Here is a 17,259-nt window from a genome sequence, read left to right on the forward strand (position 1 = left end):
TGAGGCTAATGCATGTGGCCATAAGAAGTTAATTAATTATGTGTAATACTTTTTATAAAAAAAAATATTTGTCTATTGAGAAGATGAGAATAAATCAAGAGTAAAATTATACAGTAAAAGTCATAAAAGTAAAATTTGTATGTAAAATAGCAAATCATTTTACCCTGATTTTTTTTCCAATTGACTCACTGCTCACTAGTTATTACTACATACTAAATTAAACTAAGTAATTTGCATAACAGATAAATATACAAAATATTTCATGTATAGACTGATAATTCATCTTAGTGATACATGCATTTTAGTAACCAAACAATCTTAATTCATGTTTGCAATTCATGGAAAAACCTATCTATCTATATCTAAACTATAAAAGAATAACCATTACACGTCATACTGGACACGTGTCAGCTCCTCATTAAATTTTTTCCCGCTCATTCCACACAACCCTAAAAACATTTTTTATCTACGACTAATATGCCGTCATCGCTCATGAACTCGCTTCCTTCTACACAAAACCCTAAAAACATGCTCCGTATTTTTTTTACTGAACATTCCTCCTAGCCCTAATTGAGATACGACGCTTAAGTTTTTTCCTTATTATTATCCTGCTATTACCGCTCCCTCTTCTCCCTTACACACCATTCAGTTGTTTCTATCCCTCTTCATATTCTATCTCCCCATCATCTGGATCGCTAATCTCTTATGCGGAGTAGATAATAGTTTATATATATTCTGCTACTAATTGTTAATTTGCTCATAATTTGCCTGATTGTTGTGAAATATAAGAAGGATAGTGAACGATGACTGCCATTAATCTTTTTTTTCCTACGGAGTATATGTGATTATATGGCTTGAGTTAGTCTAATCAATTTTATGACTTCTTCATCGCAGCGGCGCGGCGTAGCCCATCTTTCTCACTCTCCTCTCTGCCTATGGAATTAACATTTAGGAACTCTCCTTTGTCGGTAATCTACTCTAGCCTCCATGCCTATTCAATTAGTTTCATCTTTGATCGGAGTCCTTATCACGATTTTCATATGTGGCGGCTTTTTATGCTTAAGATGAATATCATATTGCACTATAACTTTGAATTAATGTCGTCTTTCTGTGTATAAATTTATGTATTATATTGGTATGAGTCATCTTTGAATTAATGTTCAATTCTTACACATGGTTATCCTCCATGAACTTACACATGTTTTTCTTTTGTACCTTACACATTTGATGTACATTTTTATTATTGTAGTTCCATTTTTTTTTTTGTCTATCACACAGAAGCTAAGTATTTCATCTCAGTTTTTACATTCTCATGGCTGCTACTGAGATTACACTAGATTTGAAATAATTTGGTGGGAAGAGTAGATTTTTTTATAAACGAATAAGTAATTTAAAAAGTGTGCTGGCATATCTACTGTACGATTACACTAGAAAGGTCAAACGAAAATTATTCCTCGAGACTGTGTATGGTTTTTTAACGAGTATAATAAATAATTTGAAGAAAAAAAATTAATGATTCAGAGTTAACAAGATTGAAAGAAAAGTGGAACATTGAACCGTCTCAACCAATAACAGATAGTTCATGAAAAAAATGTTTACTCATTTTTAATAGGAAAAATGGCAAAATACTACCTATTAAAGTTCGAAATTTTTATTTTACTACATATTATGTTCAAAAGTGCAAACTACTACCTATTAAACTGCAAATAAACTCAGACTACTACCTAATTGACGGAAAACGCAACAAATTCGTCCAATCTCAGGTAAGATTGTATTTCTTTCAATTTTTCTTTTCTTTACTTATCCTTTATACCCATATTACCCTTCTCTAATTCACCCATATATCCATTATCAGCTTCTTTTCTTTACTCACCCTCCATTAACAGCTTCTTCTTCTTCTTCAATTCATTTCTTCTCTCCTCCATTAAAGGTAAGTTTTATCTCTTAAACTTTACACTTATTTCCATTAATTAGTCTCCCTCTTCTCTGCCATTATTCTGCTCCTTTCTCAACAATTAATCGGGTACTTTTTTTTTCTGATTTTTTCTGGGTTTTGTTGGAGTAGATCTGGAATTTGATGTCTTCAAGAAACTCTCACTCACATGGCTCAAGTTCATTGACATGTCACTGTGGCAAGTCTGTTGCTTTGGTGAAGGCGTGGACTACACAAAATCCAGGGAGAAGGTTCCTGGCGTGTAAGGACTACGACCATTCAACTGGTAGACGAGGTTGTTCATACTTCAACTGGTACGACAATGGACAAACACCATGGCAAAGAGATGTTATCAATGACTTGCTGATGAACAATGTAAACATCAACTTTAATTAATCACGGAATTTTAAGCTTTTAATCAATAACCCAGAAAAACCCCCAAAATGATTATGCAGTTACGGTTTTATGAACAATGTGAAGACGAAGAACAATGTGAAGACGAACAAGATAAACAAGACAAAAATAAAAGTAACTGACCTGAATGTATGATCAGAAGCTGCTATCCAGGATGATGAAGACGAAGAAGACGAAGAACAATGGTGATGGTTGTGGTTTACAGTAATTTGAAGAGTTAGGGTGAAATTAGAAAGTTAGGGGAGTGTGAGGTGGGTAATTGGGGGAGTGTGTTAAGTAAGGGTAGAGTTGTCATTTTACATGCTCCGGCAACTTATTCGTACCAAATTCGTACTTTCCGTCAAAAAAGTAGTATAATATATTTAGTTGTAGTGTTTTGGGTGGTATTTTGCAGAAATAGACTTATTAGGTAGTATTTTGAAAATTTCAGACTTTAATAGGTAGTAGTATGCAAATCGTCCTTTTTAATATAAATAACATCATATGTCAGGGTTCTAATATTTTCCTCTAACCAAGTTTCTAACCGTAATAAAGTGATCTGACATGTTTTATCTACTTTTAGAACCATCATTCAAATTTCGTATTAGCTTGACTCAAGGTCTAATCTTCAAGGCAATTACTCAACTAATAGTCTATGAGTTTCATATGAGCCTAATTTGCTTGCAATTGGTTATTCTCTTGAGTACAACTGTACAAGTAGATGATTACAGTTAAATTCTCCACTTTTCTGTATGTTTTATTGTTTTTCCACCCATTTGGGCATTTGCAGTCACTTTGGTTGCTTATTTCCTCATTGCCTTGCCTAAGTAGTGGTTGGTTCTTCAGTCTTTTCAATTTTCAGGCTATTATTTTATTATTATCGTAATTGCAGTTGATTTCATTACATCTAACTACTTCTTCCTATCAAACCGAGTAAACATCCTAAAGTTGAACGTTCTTCCTATTGTTCTCACTTCTCTTTTAAAAAAAATATTATAGTGGCCATTTTAAATAGCACTTCCCATTCAAGTATACGTTACACGTTAAATATATATCTGTAATATTGGTTGCTAATAGAATAAAATTACCATCTTTGTTTCGCTATTATATTGATTCTATGTTGTGTAATTAGTGTTCTAATTAACCATTCTCACATGAATCATAAATCTTGGCGTGGGTTTGGTTTGAATTTTTGACCGGTGAAATACTCTTATGTCCATGATCTAAGATAACTTATACTTGCTCATGTCGTTTGATGAAGACACATAGTTAAGGTGTTTAGTTTAGGGTTAAGGGTAGTTATCCCTCAAGGTTTCATATGGTTGCTAATTGATCTTAAAAGCTTAATGTTGTTGCATTTGCTTGCTTTATGCATCTGCCTTGCTATTTTTTCAATGTCACTGGGGAACAAGGCACGCACTTCTCTGTAAAACCTGCAAATCGTTCTTTTTGATTTTTCTCTTATTTGTCTTCTCTTCTTAAATATCGTAAAGATGTTTTGCTATACCATTATGTTCAAGCTAAGTATTGCATGAGTCAGATTTTATTTTCAATATTGTTTATGAGTTTGAGTACAGTAGTATGAAGTTCAACACTAAAAACAAATTTGATGATGTCTTTAGGATAATGTAGAATGTTGGATCTAAAAAGGCTTTTTTTATTTACTTTTCAGTTAGTAACTTAATGAAACTTAACTGGAGTGAAGTAAATGAAGCTAAACTAAATTGAATTGAGTAGAATTTAACTAAATAAGTTGAAATTAAGTCCAAAAGAATATGGCCTTAAAATGAGTGTCATAAAAAGTTGTACATATGGCAGGAGATTATCATTACAAATCATTAATTTTTATTGTTTATATCAGATGTTGTACATTTAAAATAATAAAAGATTATATATTTTGTATATTTTTTTATGTATGTCCGTGCTTTCTTTCTTTTCTTATATTATTATTTTGTTCAAGTATTTATGTGTTTTGCTTTTGTTTTAGATCTCAAAAATTTCAATAAGCAAACTTTCTTGAACTTGCATGGAGTTTATGCCTTTGTGTATTGACGATCTACCTATTTACCTTGTACACAAACTTCAAGCCTTCAATTAGTTGATTCGAGTAGAAACTATCAATCTAATGATTAATTAACTATTCAAATTTGGAGTATTTGAGTGACCTTTTCCATTTTTTGTATTCCAATCTAAGAGTAATCGTTGGCAAAAGTTAATACACATTCCATTATTTGAGTTTGAGCAACTAGCTCTATTTCAAAACAAAAAAAGCACATGATTTATATGCATTTACATGATGTAAGATATATAGGACTTGGAATTAAGAGTTAGTTACACTGCATTACCACTGCCTATACTATTATAGTCTCTTACTCTAAAACTATACTCCGTAATATTTCCGCTTAGTCACTTTGGTGTTTTACTAATAGAATAATCAATTTTCCTTGGACATTGTTATTTATCCTAAAGTAAACAGTTTTTATTAGATTTGCCATATAGTCACCTAAGTCGTAATCATTTTTATTTTATTTTTCTTGTGTTAATTTTGCAGCCTCGATAAAGTTATCAAGTTGTAAAGAAATTCAAATCTGGAAGTGAAGGTTGTCAAGAGCATTGGAGTGATTACCATTAAAACTGTTCGTTAATGTGAAGGCATGATAACTGCAAAGTTTCTACTTGATTCCAACCTAAAGAAATAACTATGAAGGTGAGAATCAAATGTGACCGAAAAATAAGGGTATTGCTGTAATAATAGTGTTATTATTTGTAAATTTTTATGCGAGACAAGTGTGATATTGTACAATTTAACTTAACACAAATTCTCATTGAAGACGGACATTATCCGTCACAAGCTGAAGATGAATAATACCCCTCTCATAATATGCAAGTGGCAAATCAATTGGGAATTAAATGGAGCACCTCACTTGCCCTCCACTTGTGATGTGAGAGACACTATCTACTTTCAGCTTGTGATGAATAGTGTATGTCTTCAATTAGACAAGCTGTTAACTTAATCAACTGATATTTTTTTTTCTTTGTTCCCTATAATGGACGGAGTAAACTCCTTATACGAGATATTGTACATTTTAACTAATGCAATATTTTTAACAATAATTTTTTAAAAGGTCATCTATATACCTTTTTATGCATGCCCGTGCAACTTTGCACGGGTACTAAGCTAGTTTTTCGTATATATAAGTGGTAGTCTGATTTACTTAATAAGTAAATATAATCACATAAAATGAATTTGGACAAGCTAGGTATGAGCAATTTTTGTGTTTTGCCTAACTTGTTGAAAATGAGTTTTTTTTTCAAGCTTAGGTTTCTAGAAGGGTGTTTCAAAAGCATAAACACATAATTAGTACTTTTATTTTTATGAGCAAAAAAATGAATTTTTGGCTTTTTAGAAGTTTTTAAAAGTTTTAAATAATGATGTGTTTGGCCAAAAAAAATGTTTTAGTCTAAGAACACTTTTAAAAGTTAAGTCAAGCACACACATAATTTTGCTAAATGGAAAAAAAAGCTAGATATAAAATGTTTTTCAAAATTACATGTACATTTTAAAAAACATGTTCACATAACATTCTCCGTATTTAGTTACTATAAGCACTAAGGCTCCGTTTGGCACGACATTTCAGGTAACTTATTTGACCAAAGTAGCTCATTTGACCAAAATTTCAGCTACCTGATTTTCTTGCAAGTGTTTGACAAGTAGCTTAATTGGTCAAATAAGGTACCTGAAATGAAATGCCACCTCAAGTAGCATTTGTGAAATCAAGAACCTGAAATGACTTATTTTCCATTTTTTACCCATTTATTCTATAATATTAAATAATTTTCATATCCTTTTACGTCATTTTACTAAAATCAGCTGCCGTTTCAGCTAGTTTGCCAAACACATTTTTATGTAATCAGTTATCTTAGCTGCTCCTAATTTTCAGCTACCTTATCAGTTACATTTTCAGGTTTCAGTTAGGCTCTGTTTGGTAGCGCATTTCAGGTACATTTTTTCATCGAAGTAGCTTTTTTGACAAAACTTTCAGGTAGCTTATTTTCTTGAACGCGTTTGGCAAGTAGCATTTTATAGTAAAAAAAGGTACCTGAAAAGAAATGCTACCTAGGGTATCATTTGAGATTTCAGGTACCTGATTATATTTTGTATTAGAGAATATTATGAAATATGATTAGAGAATATATTATCTTATAGTTAGGTTAAATAATATAACCTAACTATAAGATAATATATTCTCTAATCATATTTCATAATATTCTCTAATATTTTGATTACCTTTTTTACCCTTCAACTTTTTATATATTACTCCAATATTATTATTTTTTATATTATGATCTCAAATAAACCCAATTAAAGAGTTTCTACGGAAATGAATAGCGTCCGTGATAATATCAATACTTTAAATTCAGGGTGCAATTTAATTAACTATTTTTATGTATGGTTTAATAGAAAACTTACTTCGTATCCATAAAATACATTTTTTATGATATACCGTTTGATATTTTTTTTTTACGTTATCGTGATATTTTAATTATTGTTTCCGTCATTTTGAAGCATGTTGAAGACTTGTGCAATTATTGTGAACAAAATTACATTTTCTTCTAATTACTAACAATGCCAACGACAATAACACAACAATAATAATAAAAACATAAATGATAACAATAATAAGCCATGTCCTTTTACGTCATTTGACCAAATATCAGCTACCTTTTCAGCTAGTCTTCTAAACAGTTTTAATAAAAATCAGGTACCTTTTCAGGTCATAATTTTCAGCTATCTTTTCAGTTACCTTTTAAGGTTTCAGGTAACTTCTCAGGTTTCAGGTAGCTTTTCATTTAGTTTTACCAAACGGAGCCGTTTGGCACGACATTTCAGGTAACTTATTTGACCAAAGTAGCTCATTTGACCAAAATTTCAGCTATCTGATTTTTTTGCAAGTGTTTGACAAGTAGCTTAATTGGTCAAATAAGGTACCTGAAATGAAATGTCACCTCAAGTAGCATTTGAGAAATCAAGAACCTGAAATGACTTATTTTCCATTTTTTACCCATTTATTCTATAATATTAAATAATTTCCATATCCTTTTACGTCATTTTACCAAAATCAGCTGCCGTTTCAGCTAGTTTGCCAAACACATTTTTATGTAATCAGTTATCTTAGCTGCTCCTAATTTTCAGCTACCTTATCAGTTACATTTTCAGGTTTCAGTTAGGCTCTGTTTGGTAGCGCATTTCAGGTACATTTTTTCATCGAAGTAGCTTTTTTGACAAAACTTTCAGGTAGCTTATTTTCTTGAACGCGTTTGGCAAGTAGCATTTTATAGTAAAAAAAAGGTACCTGAAATGAAATGCTACCTAGGGTAGCATTTGAGATTTCAGGTACCTGATTATATTTTGTATTAGAGAATATTATGAAATATGATTAGAGAATATATTATCTTATAGTTAGGTTAAATAATATAACCTAACTATAAGATAATATATTCTCTAATCATATTTCATAATATTCTCTAATATTTTGATTACCTTTTTTACCCTTCAACTTTTTATATATTACTCCAATATTATTATTTTTTGTATTATGATCTCAAATAAACCCAATTAAAGAGTTTCTACGGAAATGAATAGCGTCCGTGATAATATCAATACTTTAAATTCAGGGTGCAATTTAATTAACTATTTTTATGTACGGTTTAATAGAAAACTTACTTCGTATCCATAAAATACATTTATTATGATATACCGTTTGATATTTTTTTTTTTTACGTTATCGTGATATTTTAATTATTGTTTCCGTCATTTTGAAGCATGTTGAAGACTTGTGCAATTATAGTGAACAAAATTACATTTTCTTCTAATTACTAACAATGCCAACGACAATAACACAACAATAATAATAAAAACATAAATGATAACAATAATAAGTCATGTCCTTTTACGTCATTTGACCAAATATCAGCTACCTTTTCAGCAAGTCTTCCAAACAGTTTTAATAAAAATCAGGTACCTTTTCAGGTCGTAATTTTCAGCTATCATTTCAGTTACCTTTTACGGTTTCAGGTAGCTTTTCAGGTTTCAGGTAGCTTTTCAGTTAGTTTTACCAAACGGAGCCTTAGGACTCCGTTTGGCACGACATTTCAGGTAACTTATTTGACCAAAGTAGCTCATTTGACCAAAATTTCAGCTATCTGATTTTTTTGCAAGTGTTTGACAAGTAGCTTAATTGGTCAAATAAGGTACCTGAAATGAAATGTCACCTCAAGTAGCATTTGAGAAATCAAGAACCTGAAATGACTTATTTTCCATTTTTTACCCATTTATTCTATAATATTAAATAATTTCCATATCCTTTTACGTCATTTTACCAAAATCAGCTGTCGTTTAAGCTAGTTTGCCAAACACATTTTTATGTAATCAGTTATCTTAGCTGCTCCTAATTTTCAGCTACCTTATCGATTTACATTTTCGAGTTTTGATTAGGCTCTGTTTGGTAGCGCATTTCGTGTACATTTTTTCATCAAGTAGCTTTTTTGACAAAACTTTCGGGTAGCTTATTTTCTTGAACGCGTTTGGCAAGTAGCATTTTATAGTAAAAAAGGTACTGAATGAAATGCTACCTAGGGTAGCATTTGAGATTTCAGGTACCTGATTATATTTTGTATTAGAGAATATTATGAAATATGATTAGAGAATATATTATCTTATAGTTAGGTTAAATAATATAACCTAACTATAAGATAATATATTCTCTAATCATATTTCATAATATTCTCTAATATTTTGATTACCTTTTTTACCCTTCAACTTTTTATATATTACTCCAATATTATTATTTTTTGTATTATGATCTCAAATAAACCCAATTAAAGAGTTTCTACGGAAATGAATAGCGTCCGTGATAATATCAATACTTTAAATTCAGGGTGCAATTTAATTAACTATTTTTATGTACGGTTTAATAGAAAACTTACTTCGTATCCATAAAATACATTTATTATGATATACCGTTTGATATTTTTTTTTTTTACGTTATCGTGATATTTTAATTATTGTTTCCGTCATTTTGAAGCATGTTGAAGACTTGTGCAATTATAGTGAACAAAATTACATCTATAAATATAATTAAAAGCCTCCTCTAAAATGGCTACTAAACGCCAAGCGGACAAATCCACGTTGGATTGGAAAAAGCCACCTGGACTTCTACTTCCCACGTGTTTTCCACGTCAAATGTCAACCTATGTTTCCTATCTCTTAAGAAAATGCAGCATAATTAATCAACTAAACGCCTCACTAAAGCTACCCAAACTTTGTACCTCTGTTCCTTCATCTTCCTCCTCAGCTCAGACGGTTTACTCCATTGAAAGCTCCTATTGATTGCATAAAACAGTACAAAAAATCGACTCTTAATCTTAACCCTCTTCGTTTACCTCTGTCCGTAACTGAAATAGCCATTATTGACCATCAAATTACAACATAATCCCCCAAATTTCATCCATTCTATATTAAAATTCATTCATATTCATCTCCGTATTGAAGCCTAAATCAAATATTACTTCGAAACCAACAACGTCTTATCACGTTCTCAGGCGGAATCGCAATGGAACAACAAACCATTTTTGGTTGAATTACGATCTGTGATTGTGGACAGCTTTGTATATCCCTCCGTTGTTATTCGAATCTTTCTGGGGAACGGGTTACTACTCGTAGAAATTGTGAATTTGGTTCATATTATATCCCACAGGTATGTTTATCCACCAGTTGCAACACACGATCTGTGGTCTGTTTCATATATGTATACAATTTCACGGATTCCCTTCGTGCTCCCTACTGTTTGCTCTCACTTTGTTATTGTGAATCGCTTTAATTTGTTGCTGTGCCTCTAATTTCAGTCAGAATCTGCTTGAGAACAACTAAAGGCAATAATTTCGAATACTGTTGGATTGGGTTTCCGGGAAAAAATCCAAAGGTACCGCTATTCTGATGTTTTCACATATTTTATGTTTTATAGTCTTTTTTGAAGGTTCAATTGTACCGGATTTTTCTTTCCAAAATTGCAGCGGGTTAGTACACTTTTTTCCATTGTTTCGTCTATGATATTGACATGTAAACCGGTTTTAATAATTTTGATATTTTAATTTTTGTGTTACTCTAAATTTGACTAACGCTACCTATAAAAGGACGCTTATTCTATCCAAGTAACTCTCAAGAACCAATATCAGGAATTAATGGGGAATTATGACCCATAATTCCTAATATTTAGTTTAGTAATGAGTAGTCTTAAATAAGAGGCCCTTAATATACTTTAGGTTATGAAATTATAATTGTATAAATACCTCTTTGTAGAGGAATGAATAACCAAGCAATTCTATCGTAAAAAAAAAAAAAAAAATCTCCCACCTTTCCTCTATGCCTCTATATCTACCTATGTGACATAATAATCAAGCTCAATCAGGAATGCTTTTGTATCTCATTCCTTACTTGATGAACAACGGCAGGGGAAAGCCTATCTTTTCTAAAGTTGTAATGTTGAACACAGATGTGGAGCGATATAAGACGATGAATTCTTTTGCTGTTGCTTCGTTCTTTCAAGTACTTGCAGTTCCTCCTTGCGAAAATATGCATAACGTTGCCAGTGTAGTTACGTAAAAGATCAATAAAATCTTATGTTTTTTTTTTGGTACATACAAAAGATGAATTACCCGCACATTTGAGAGGGACAAAATTTATCCGCAAATCCAGATTTAGAACAAATGCAGACAGAATCAGCCTGTCAAAAATTGTAGCTAATAATTCCGACTTTTGTTGGATTTGGATTCCGAGAAAAATTAAGGTACCGCTATTCTGACGTCTCCACATATTAAGTGTTTTATAGTCGTTTTTTATTATTTCGGCTTTTGTTGGTTTTGTATTCGGGGATAAAAAATAAGGTACCGCTATTCTGATGTTTCCACATATTTTCTGCTTTTTTGTCGTTTTTATAGCTCCAATAGTACCGGATTCCTCATTCAAACTCCCCACGTGTTTGTACTCTGACTTCCTTTGTTTCGTCTATGATATTGACATGTAAACTGCTTTTTATAATTTAAGTTGCATAATATTGTGCTACTTTTAATTTGACTTACGCTAATGATGTATAAAAAAAGGTTCAGATTTAATCCAAATGCCCAAAGTAGGGAAGACCACTAAATTACAGAGCAGAACAAATGTAATGGAAGTATAGAACTATCAGTGGAGAACCTGCTACCAGCTGCTTTTTAGCAACAAAAAAGCTAGAAAAACAGCCCACCCTAAAGAGAAACTTCAGCTTTAAATATTACTCCATAAAGTTCAGCATATGGCAGCTTAGTTCTGGGAGTTGATGGTATATTTAGGGAAAGTATGCTAATGTTTGGCCAGATTTCAGTCTCGAATCCCACCCATAGGAACTGATGAAGAGTTGATTTCGTTTGTAAACTTGGCAAAATAAATAAAGAACGAGATTTTTTATAGATTAATACCCATACAGATGTAGCATGTAGCCGTAGAAATAAGCTGCTTGTGATAATTTTTATACGTACCGAGTTATTAATTTAGTGACTAATGTCTAATTATTCTATGTTTCCACATTAGTGGTGTTTAACATTACACTGTCTTTTTTCAGGTGCATTGCCTTTCGATTTCCCGGATGCTACAACCCATGTTACCTGTCTCGTGTCCATATATGATTGCCATTTGGGTAAGAAGCTAGGTGCTGGACCATCACTGGACAAGGCTTTTGATCCTCCACCACATGCTGGCAGCCTGTACATGGAGCCGTTCCATGTGACGGTTAGTTTCTAAGTCTTATCATATGTCTTAATTCTGATAGCATCTGCTTTTCTGTGCTACCTGTTTCTTTGACATCGGACATTCAACCACACAGGAAACAATTTTCAGAACACATCTTATTCTCACCCTTTTCCGTTGTCCTTGCCCCGGCTCCACTCGATTTACGAGTTACTTTATGTTAGTGCACACTTGCACTAACAATCATGCGTAGTCGTGCTGCTGAAAAAAACAACCTCCGTGAACTTAAGATGTATTACATTAATTAACGCTTATGATGCTATATCTCGCAGGTTTACCATGCGGAAATGGTTTTCAAAGAAGATCAGTTTGCTAGCTTCCACTACGGCAAGTTCCTAATAGAAATGTTTAAAACTGTCTTAACCACGATGTATTTGGAAATGGCTACTGGGTTTGCTCAAAGCAGTAAAGCAACTTTATCGAATGTCCCCGAATGGATACCCCAGGGATCGTTGTTACTTTGGTCTGGTGTGAAGATCAGATATGAAACCAAGAAGGTTTTTGTGCATTATGTTGCATCTGTCAAGAGCATACTCACTCAGCTACGTCGAAGAATTTCATTACGCGTCGGAGCACAGCATCACTTGGCTACATTTTAAAATAGTGTTTTTTTTATACGAATTTCGTAGGATCTGAAACGATGTCTAACATTATTTTATTCCTCAATTTTTAATCCAACTCTTCTATTTGGCATTAGCTGCCTGCAATGTATCACCAGTAGTGGGAATATATGGGTACCATGGGAAGCCATAAGCTCCCGATATCCATTTTTGAAATACAGATTTTTTACTTATTTTGGAGAAATAGTTTTGAGTTTTTGCCATAATCGGACTTAGTAGTCATATTTGGTTTGTTTGGTTATCCACTTCCCCATTACTTTCAGCTGACAATCTACCCATGTATAATTGGGTTCAAAATTTGGTTTCTACCCAGAATAGTACTCCATAGACATTTGTTTTATCTGTAGGTAATTTACATATACAGTCAGTGTGTCCTATGTTAATGGACATACGGGATGCTTTATTAATAGTAACTTTAGGATCAAATCAGCAGCTGCAACATTGATACTTTCAGCTAGAGTTGCAAATTACACAGTTTTCAAAATAAGGAGTAAAGTTTAATAAACTTCTCTTGGTTATTTTGTGGGAGATTCAAAACTTTAATGCAGTAGTTTGGGAAATTGTAGGTTTAGCAGTTCACTGTGGCGCACACATTTGTAGACCGGAAAATTTTAAAATCTCTACTCAGCCATCAGCTAATTACATTTCAATTGCATTTAGTAACATCATACATGCTCTTCATCATAGATTGGCCCACTAACCGGGGTTCTTTTGCATACTCGGACATGTCCTGCACGACTGTCGGAACTACGAGTTACTGAACTTTCATTCCTTTCTGATTCTTCAACTAATTGGACTACAGCAACTCAAATCCGAATCAATTGAAATGTAGACCTTATGCTGATTTCTTTTGTATGTCGCCTTACTAACAACATACATGCTTCTCATCATCGCCTCCGTCACTAATAGGGTTCGTTTTGCAACCTCGGCCGCGTATCTCTCCACTGTCGGAACTCCGATTCCCTCAGGATTCATTTGCTGCTGATTCATCGAGTTGTGGCAAACCTGCTCCTCCCAAATTCGAATCAATAAACATGTTGACCTAGACCTAATTTCCCCAATTTCTACAAAAACTGAATGATTTTCGACAGCAACTATAACGAATACACGATTGATCATTTTGTTTGGCGAAAATCCATCGTTTTGGGCTTCAAAATCTGAGATCTGATTTCAAAATGAAGGAGGAATTGGGGATCTACAATGTTACGCGATTCTTGGGCGGTGTGGGGTGTATCGTGTCACACAACTATTTGATTTGTTAACATTTTTTTCCTATTTTCTCATTTTTCTAAAAATTAATAAGCTAATACCGTCATGAAACCGTATACAGCGCACCAATATGAACCCGCAAACATAAATTCCACACCAAAAACGACTCAATACAAAACAAAATGAAGCCGAAACCAACCGAGAAACTATTAACAAAAAAACCCGGGATTTCCACGGGTCCCGAAACTAGTTTTCTTCTAATTACTAACAATGGCAACGACAATAACACAACAATAATAATAAAAACATAAATGATAACAATAATAAGCCATGTCCTTTTACGTCATTTGACCAAATATCAGCTACCTTTTCAGCCAGTCTTCCAAACAGTTTTAATAAAAATCAGTACCTTTTCAGTCGTAATTTTCACTATCTTTTCGATTACCTTTTAAGGTTTGGGTAGCTTTTCGGGTTTCGTAGCTTTTCGATTAGTTTTACCAAACTGAGCCTTAAGGCTCTGTTTTTACACGACATTTCAGTAACTTATTTGACCAAAGTAGCTCATTTGACCAAAATTTCAGCTATCTGATTTTTTTGCAAGTGTTTGACAAGTAGCTTTATTGGTCAAATAAGGTACCTGAAATGAAACGCCACCACAAGTAGCATTTGAGAAATCAAAAACCTGAAATGACTTATTTTCCATTTTTTACCCATTTATTCTATAATATTAAATAATTTCCATATCCTTTTACGTCATTTTACCAAAATCACCATTGTTTAATTTAGTTTGCCAAACACATTTTTATGTAATCAGTTATCTTAGCTGCTCCTAATTTTCAGCCTACCTTATCGATTACATTTTCGTGTTTGATTAGGCTCTGTTTGGTAGCGCATTTCGTACATTTTTTCATCGAAGTAGCTTTTTTGACAAAACTTTCAGGTAGCTTATTTTCTTGAACGCGTTTGGCAAATAGCATTTTATAATAAAAAAAAGGTACCTGAAATGAAATGCTAACTAGGGTAGCATTTGAGATTTCAGGTACCTGATTATATTTTGTATTAGAGAATATTATGAAATATGATTAGAGAATATATTATCTTATAGTTAGGTTAAATAATATAACCTAACTATAAGATAATATATTCTCTAATCATATTTCATAATATTCTCTAATATTTTGATTACCTTTTTTACCCTTCAACTTTTTATATATTACTCCAATATTATTATTTTTTATATTATGATCTCAAATAAACCCAATTAAAGAGTTTCTACGGAATAGAATAGCGTCCGTGATAATATCAATACTTTAAATTCAGGGTGCAATTTAATTAACTATTTTTATGTATGGTTTAATAGAAAACTTACTTCGTATCCATAAAATACATTTTTTATGATATACCGTTTGATATTTTTTTTTTACGTTATCGTGATATTTTAATTATTGTTTCCGTCATTTTGAAGCATGTTGAAGACTTGTGCAATTATAGTGAACAAAATTACATTTTCTTCTAATTACTAACAATGCCAACGACAATAACACAACAATAATAATAAAAACATAAATGATAACAATAATAAGCCGTGTCCTTTTACGTCATTTGACCAAATATCAGCTACCTTTTCAGCTAGACTTCCAAACAGTTTTAATAAAAATCAGGTACCTTTTCAGGTCGTAATTTTCAGCTATCTTTTCAGTTACCTTTTAAGGTTTCAGGTAGCTTTTCAGGTTTCAGGTAGCTTTTCAGTTAGTTTTACCAAACGGAGCCTTAAGGCTCCGTTTGGCACGACATTTCAGGTAACTTATTTGACCAAAGTAGCTCATTTGACCAAAATTTCAGCTATCTGATTTTTTTGCAAGTGTTTGACAAGTAGCTTAATTGGTCAAATAAGGACTGAAAATGAAATGTCACCTCAGTAGCATTTGAGAAATCAAGAACCTGAAATGACTTATTTTCCATTTTTTACCCATTTATTCTATAATATTAAATAATTTTCATATCCTTTTACGTCATTTTACCAAAATCAGCTGCCGTTTCAGCTAGTTTGCCAAACACATTTTTATGTAATCAGTTATCTTAGCTGCTCCTAATTTTCAGCTACCTTATCAGTTACATTTTCAGGTTTCAGTTAGGCTCTGTTTGGTAGCGCATTTCAGGTACATTTTTTCATCGAAGTAGCTTTTTTGACAAAACTTTCAGGTAGCTTATTTTCTTGAACGCGTTTGGCAAGTAGCATTTTATAGTAAAAAAAGGTACCTGAAATGAAATGCTACCTAGGGTAGCATTTGAGATTTCAGGTACCTGATTATATTTTGTATTAGAGAATATTATGAAATATGATTAGAGAATATATTATCTTATAGTTAGGTTAAATAATATAACCTAACTATAAGATAATATATTCTCTAATCATATTTCATAATATTCTCTAATATTTTGATTACCTTTTTTACCCTTCAACTTTTTATATATTACTCCAATATTATTATTTTTTGTATTATGATCTCAAATAAACCCAATTAAAGAGTTTCTACGGAAATGAATAGCGTCCGTGATAATATCAATACTTTAAATTCAGGGTGCAATTTAATTAACTATTTTTATGTACGGTTTAATAGAAAACTTACCTCGTATCCATAAAATACATTTTTTATGATATACCATTTTTTTTTACGTTATCGTGATATTTTAATTATTGTTTCCGTCATTTTGAAGCATGTTGAAGACTTGTGCAATTATAGTGAACAAAATTACATTTTCTTCTAATTACTAACAATGCCAACGACAATAACACAACAATAATAATAAAAACATAAATGATAACAATAATAAGCCATGTCCTTTTACGTCATTTGACCAAATATCAGCTACCTTTTCAGCTAGTCTTCCAAACAGTTTTAATAAAAATCAGGTACCTTTTCAGGTCGTAATTTTCAGCTATCTTTTCAGTTACCTTTTAAGGTTTCAGGTAGCTTTTCAGGTTTCAGGTAACTTTTCAGTTAGTTTTACCAAACGGAGCCTTAGCTTTTCAGTTTTCAGCTAACTTTTCAGGTTTCAGCTACATTTTCAGGTAGTTTTGCCAAACAAAGCCTAACATTATTGATCACATATACTCTGTATTTAAATACACTACCAACATTTGACGTACCCTATAAAGTAAACAAAATACTATAGAGTATATGATTTGTACCATTACATATGCACCTTTAAAAAGTATCTACAATTACTTTGCAAAAAAATAGCAAGAAAGACAATAAGCT

The 17,259-nt window shown here is 32.2% G+C and overlaps 1 protein-coding gene and 1 long non-coding RNA gene across 2 annotated transcripts; both read left to right on the forward strand.

Moving 5' to 3' along the window:
* Positions 1 to 1,097: 1,097 nt before the first annotated feature.
* LOC141590644 (uncharacterized) lies at positions 1,098 to 2,871 on the forward strand. Its single transcript, XM_074411218.1, has 5 exons — positions 1,098 to 1,112; positions 1,680 to 1,763; positions 1,856 to 1,930; positions 2,066 to 2,308; positions 2,389 to 2,871. The coding sequence occupies exons 1-5, from the start codon at positions 1,098 to 1,100 to the stop codon at positions 2,467 to 2,469; spliced, it is 498 nt and encodes a 165-aa protein (XP_074267319.1). The 3' UTR covers positions 2,470 to 2,871.
* Positions 2,872 to 9,562: 6,691 nt separating this feature from the next.
* LOC141616870 (uncharacterized) lies at positions 9,563 to 12,975 on the forward strand. Its single transcript, XR_012531063.1, has 4 exons — positions 9,563 to 10,083; positions 10,232 to 10,308; positions 11,983 to 12,149; positions 12,440 to 12,975. It is a non-coding gene; the product is annotated as an uncharacterized LOC141616870 (long non-coding RNA).
* The last annotated feature ends 4,284 nt before the right edge of the window (positions 12,976 to 17,259 follow it).

This window comes from Silene latifolia, chromosome 1 (assembly GCF_048544455.1).
Source record: "Silene latifolia isolate original U9 population chromosome 1, ASM4854445v1, whole genome shotgun sequence".
In the NCBI taxonomy this organism is placed as follows: Eukaryota; Viridiplantae; Streptophyta; class Magnoliopsida; order Caryophyllales; family Caryophyllaceae; genus Silene; species Silene latifolia.

Bases quoted from the DNA above. Each gene is read 5' to 3' on its own strand.
- LOC141590644 (XM_074411218.1), top strand. The intron at 1,931-2,065 runs GTAAGTTTTATC...TTGTTGGAGTAG, and splicing joins TCTTCTCTCCTCCATTAAAG to ATCTGGAATTTGATGTCTTC. The intron at 2,309-2,388 runs GTAAACATCAAC...ATGATTATGCAG, and splicing joins ATGACTTGCTGATGAACAAT to TTACGGTTTTATGAACAATG.